This window comes from Megalops cyprinoides, chromosome 7, assembly GCF_013368585.1.
Source record: "Megalops cyprinoides isolate fMegCyp1 chromosome 7, fMegCyp1.pri, whole genome shotgun sequence".
Classification (NCBI taxonomy): Eukaryota; Metazoa; Chordata; class Actinopteri; order Elopiformes; family Megalopidae; genus Megalops; species Megalops cyprinoides.
Window position 1 is genome coordinate 34,391,682 of NC_050589.1, and position 6,000 is coordinate 34,397,681.

Consider the following 6,000-nt stretch of genomic DNA (forward strand, 5'->3'; position numbering starts at 1 on the left):
CGCATTTTAGCACGTTTCATAAATTGCTTTTCCTGTTTAAAGAAATTAAATAAATTTCTGCATGTTAGCACATATAAATGTATCTGAATGTGTTAATTAAATCTGCTTTGTACTTATGTAAGTAAGTTACTAATTTTTCTTAGACTTTAATGACAATGAATGAAACCAGATGAAGGGAAAAGTTGATTTTTGTGTTGCTTGTGTGTGTGTGTGTGTGTGTGTGAGTGTTGGTGTGAATACATGCACATGTTTATGTGTGTAAGCAGAAGCTCTGGCCACTAATGAACAGTTATGCAGTAAAGGCACTGTAGTTGGGAGTTTGCCGGCTTTGTTAAAATATTTATTTTGTGAGTGGGCAGCACCCGATCCTCCTCCAGAAAGGGCCCCTGATCCTCGCCATTTTCTGCTAGCGTTTCCTCTCCGACTCTGTGTGAGGGGCCAGTTGAAACGGCCCTGTGAGGAGGCTGAGGTATCACAAAGTGCGGTGCTCCCCCTGCAGGCCGGTGACTGCAGCACCGCTGTCCTATCAAGGGGAGTTTCTGTCAGGCCCCGTCCTCTCCCTCAGCTGATGAAGACTTCCCCGCCGGCCGCCTCCTCCCCTCGCACCGCGAGCCGAGGAGACCCATTGTTAGCACCGACGTGACGAGACGCGTATTGATCTGCATCTGCACTTGAATGGGTTTGCTTTTAAAGGGAAGAAAGCCGGGCGTCTGTTCGCTGTGCGCTCGGAGTGCCGCGACTGAACTCCACTGGTGGTGCGATCTGTCTGAGAGCAAAGGTCACAGGTCGTCTATCTGTACCTGCAAGGGACCGTGCACCTTTGATGTACAGGATGTATACACCCAGTGTATCCGCATTTTACACCAGTAACTTTACATCTAGCCCAGCTGCATCATGTTTACATGCCCCCTCTAGATCTTTGCCCTGGTGCCAGATTTTGATAACCAGGGCAAAGCTAAGAGCCCCCTGTGTAGATTCCCTCTGTAGTAGCAGGGAGGCATTGTGTAGCATTCTGGGTCAGGAAATTGGCTTGTAATAAGAAGGAGGTTGCAAGTTCAAATTGGACGTGTGGTAATGCTGATGTAACCATCAGCTAGATACTTAACCTCTATGGCTTCGGTGAGTACCCAGCTGTACGAAATATGTACAGAGCGTTGCCCCAGAAACGCACGGCAAAGCAGTAATGTAATATAAAGTCAGCGTTATGTGAAGATTCGGTAAACCCCTGTGAGTCCTGCTGTGTGTTTTCTTGTGCATACGCTCTTGGTATTTTTGGCAGAGTGGCCCAGTCACCCGACCTCCCCGTCGAGCAAACGCAGAGCCCTGGCCAGGGTGAAGAGCTGTGCCCCGCAATCCACAGTAGCAGGCACGAGTCCCGCCCACGATGGTAATTAATGGCCCTGACCTTTAGCAGGCTCTGAGTACCAGCCCAGACCCGGCCTGGAGAGGCCAGACCCCAGACGGATAGCTCCGGAAAGGTCACATGACGCGGCAATCGCAGAGGCCGCTGTCTCACTGACCTTTCCGCCAGGCTCCGGCAGCGGGGTGGGGGGAGTTCGGGGGGTTTGGCAGAGACCGCGCCTTCCCTCTCCTCCAGATGTGACACGGCCTCTCTCTGCCGTCAGCTCCGCCAACTGGCAGCGGAGCCGCAGGCTGGGGAGAGAGGTGTTTTACTGGTTCATGTGCTCTGCGGTAAGCAGGGGCCGGATGGGGTCACCGCTCTGCTCTGTGGAGCTCCAGCGTTTAGTCCCGCTGCTCCAGCTGAAGGCAGGTCTGACGCTGTCTGCCAGAGGGGGTGCAGAGGGGGTGCACACAAGCTCAGGCCGTCCCAGCCCATGATGGGGTGGAACATATGGGCTGCTAATATAGGAGCTCACAGGTGGGTTACTGCTGTCACTACACTACAGCAAGGGCACACACAAACACACTCAAAGACATACACATATGTACACAATGAATCACACACAAACACACACTCCCACACACAGACCCACAGACAGGCACACACACAGACACACTGACAGTCACTCGAAAATACATCCACAGTCCCATAATACTTTCACATAGTAACACAAACACACATACACTCCTACACACACACAAATCCATACAAGCGTATTGCGACACACATCACATTCACATGCCCACACACACCCAGACGTACCCAAGTACACACACACAAAATTCCATACACACGTTTACACACACAATTTGAAAGACACATACACTCCAAAACACACTGTCCGACACACACACACACACACACACATACACACACACACACACACACACACTCTCCAACACACTCCAACGCACTCCAACACACACACACACACACACACACACACACTCAGCCAGTGACACAGTGAGAGGATGAGTCCCGGAGCCCTCTGGGGTCCCGGGGAGGCGGCTCCGGGGTCAGGCGGCTGGCGAGCGGATGGGGGGGATTTTTCATCTTAATTGAGTTGCAGTGTGAAGAGCGCAGGCAGCCCCATCGCTCAGCCCTCCCCAGACTACATGTTTATTAACAGCTCCAGACAATGGCTGACTCCCCCCTAATCAAATCCGCCGCTGTTGTCTCATCGCCTCTCCATCGCCAACGGTCTCTCGCCGACTCCTCGCAGGAGCCGGAATTAAATAGATATTTCAGATTAGGCCGCTCAGAGCGCAGCTCACGTTAGTTTGGTAATGCCTTCAATCTTTCGGGACGTCAACTGTTGTCTTTCTGCCACAAACAGTAAGCAGGTTAGGGTGAAAAATGGCTCTGAGCTCACTTGCGCTGGGCTGAGGACACATGTACACTCAGGAATGCACACACACACACACGCACGTACGCACACGCACACACACATACACACACACACGCGCGCATGTACACGCATGCACACACACATACACACACACACACACACGCACGTACGCGCACGCACACACACATACACACACACACACACACACACACACACACACACACACACACACACACACACACATACACATACACACACACACACACACACACACACACACACACACATACACAGATGCGCAAACAGTTTTGATGTATTGGAGCTGCGTGACTACCGATGCGTAGGATTCATCTTTCACTCTCCTTCTGTTTTACGTTTTACTAAAAAAATTAGTTTCATTTGCAGAATTACCTACGCTTTAATTTCACTTTACTTCTACTTTATGTGCTAGAGCCATGTAACCCACAGCATTACTCTCAGGTTTATTTTTAAAAAAAGTTTTTCAAAGATAATTTGATGTAAAATTGTGGAAGCAATACTGAAACTATCCTTTTTTTCCCCAAATCTTATCGCACCTTTTTCAAAAACCTAAAGCTTATTAGAGTTAGAAATGGGAAAAAAGACCCAATTGCCTGTTTCAAAAATTGTCTGTTGCATGATCAAAGGTTCTTTTATAATACAGCGGTTGAAAATGTAGTTTAATTATACTTTTAAAAACCCACTTAAATAATCGTCTTGTGATGGACTGAGTCATGTGCCCACAGTGGTAAATGGTGAGATACATTACACAGCAGCCTAAAGGCACTTGCTCCTCTTGCGGCCTCCATATCACTTGAGTCACCCCTGAGGTGTCAAACCAAAAACATACAGCCAAAATGTTCTCATTTTCCACCTCAAATAGCATACAGTAGAAGACTCAGCACTTCATAGAACTGCTCATTGGTCCACCAGACTCTGGCTCCGCCCACTCTCAGTGTGAGAGAGGAAGGGTGCTCTGCTGTCAGTACACTTTAACAGTAACGCTGGAATGGCTACACTTTGATAGCCATGTAGCAGGTTCTCAAGGTATCTGCCACGTGGAGGGAAAATGGTGGCAGTCCCACACAGTGGGTGTAAGTCATGATATTGCTGGTCTGTTAGTCTGTGAAGCGGTTTCATTCCCGGAGCCGCTGGTGGGTGTAGAACTTGTGTCGGTCAACACCTGGAAAGAGCGGCTTCACACTGCTAACGAATGGTCACACATTCTAATTATGTAGGAAATTCTGAAATTCTGAGGTGCCAAAGATCAGTTGATTTCAGTTAAAATGACATCTTTACAGGCTCTGAGCAATGCATTGATGCTGGCAGTCTGAATTATTGTATTGTAACAGACTGTCGATCCCAGTGTAGCCCTGCATTGACGCAGTCCTGTTGTGAAACGTGTATTTATCCTCAGTGGTCTCAATAGACATGCGCGGTCCGCAACGGTAAGCCAAGGCCGGCTTTATTGCACAGATCGATGCTGGTGCTCTGTCGGACTGGACCACACTGTGGTATTGGCTTTGTGTCAATTGGCTATTGACAGGAGCGTGGTGTTAATCTCCCTGGGTATATAAACGAAGTTTCCTTTGGAGCAGAGCGCTCTACGGACTCCATGGAATGTGTAGGGTGTCGTGTGTCCATCACTATGAATGGCGTTCTGTTTATGGTTGACATTCGGAGCTGGATAATACCCCCCATCCCCCTTATGCACCAGGACCAAGACAGCTGCTGCATTGCAAGGAAACCACATTTTGTTCTGCAGCCAAGGTTCAACTGCAATTCACACCTTTTTTGTTCAGTTTTTAAATGTATAGTTATTTATTTATTTATTTGTTTTCTTCAATTTCTCACCATTCTCTGTTTCAGGGTCTTTTATCCTCACAGTAGCATTTCGTGGCAGTATGGTGTAGTTGATATTGAATTGCCGTGTGACCAGAGGGTTGTGGGACTAGACCCTATGTGAGGCACTGCTGCTGTGCCTTTGACCCATGTTCTTAATATGAATTACTTTGGTGAATACCCTGCTGTGTGAATGCAGTTCAACTATATGTCATGTACAATGAGTAGACTAGATAAAGGAGCTAGCTAACCAAATGAATAATCTAAGGGTACAGGTCTGACTGTGCGGTTTGTGCTGGGAATCATGTATAACAGCTGCTCGCTCTTCCTTGTTTACAGAACCTGTTGGTGAACCACGGCTGAAGGGGAGAGCCACGCCCTGTGCACCTACCGGGAGCAGCAACCAGCCATGTTTTAACCAAGTTTACTCATTCATGCCAGGCTGAGCACTGTGTTGCCTCATTGGTTGAAAGCATGCCTTCCACTTACTGTCATATAACTACATTATATTAAAATATGCGATTTATTTCGAAGTTGCACTACAGCGTCCATCTGGGTCAAATAAATCTCTCCAAACCTGAAGAAAGAAGGTGGACAGTTGGTCTTTTTTCATGCGAGGCTTGTGTTTTTAACGCTGAACTCAGGAAACCCTGAACATTGTTGTGTATTTGCAGGATTGTATTGTATCCATAAAGAAATTAAACCACATCCTTGTGTGGACCCCTTTGATTGTGGTTTTGGTCTGTATCTTTGCCTGTATCCATGAGTGTGGCTCAAAAATGTGGTTTCCTTCTCAAAGGAGGTTCAGACACATAAATCTCTCAGTTCCAAGATGAAGTTAAAATTCAACAATCACCAGAGCACAGCTGTGTACATACACATATATACAACCCCCTCCCATTGCTGAAAAATAGCTGCGTCTTTTCCCTTTTCTTTACTCTAAACCACTGATTCTCAGTCCTGCTCCTGGGGCCCCCCCTGCTCTGCACGTTTTCCATCTTTCCCTGCTCTACCTACCTGACTGAACTCATCAGTGGCACTTTTGATTAGCTGAGCACACCTGATTTAATCAAGAGCATGTTAGTCATTTCAATCAGGTGTGTTTGGAGCAAAGATAGATAGAAGATATGCAGGACAGGGGGGCTCCAGGAGTAGGACTGAGGAACACTGCTCTAAACTGTTGCTGTTCCCTCCTCCCTTTATCGAGTGTCCTCACATCACCACATCTGCTGACCTGTGTCTCTCCCACTTTCCAGCTTTTAAAGAACTGAAGCGCTCGTATTTCCCTTCCCTGCCGGCGCTGTATGCCTAAAGAATCCACGCAAGAATGCCAAAGAGGGCTGGCGCTGGCCACTCCACCGCCCCCCCCCCCCCAACAACCATCACCACC

At 48.0% G+C, this 6,000-nt stretch overlaps 1 protein-coding gene across 2 annotated transcripts in view; it reads left to right on the forward strand.

Moving 5' to 3' along the window:
- chchd6a (coiled-coil-helix-coiled-coil-helix domain containing 6a) overlaps positions 1-5,308 on the forward strand; it is a 68,219-nt gene extending 62,911 nt beyond the window's left edge. For both annotated transcript variants that reach the window (XM_036533945.1, XM_036533946.1), the window contains one exon: positions 4,950-5,308. In XM_036533945.1, the coding sequence (XP_036389838.1) occupies positions 4,950-4,973 (24 nt within the window). In that variant the 3' untranslated portion in view covers positions 4,974-5,308. The remainder of the gene's footprint in view (positions 1-4,949) is intronic.
- Positions 5,309-6,000: the final 692 nt, after the last annotated feature.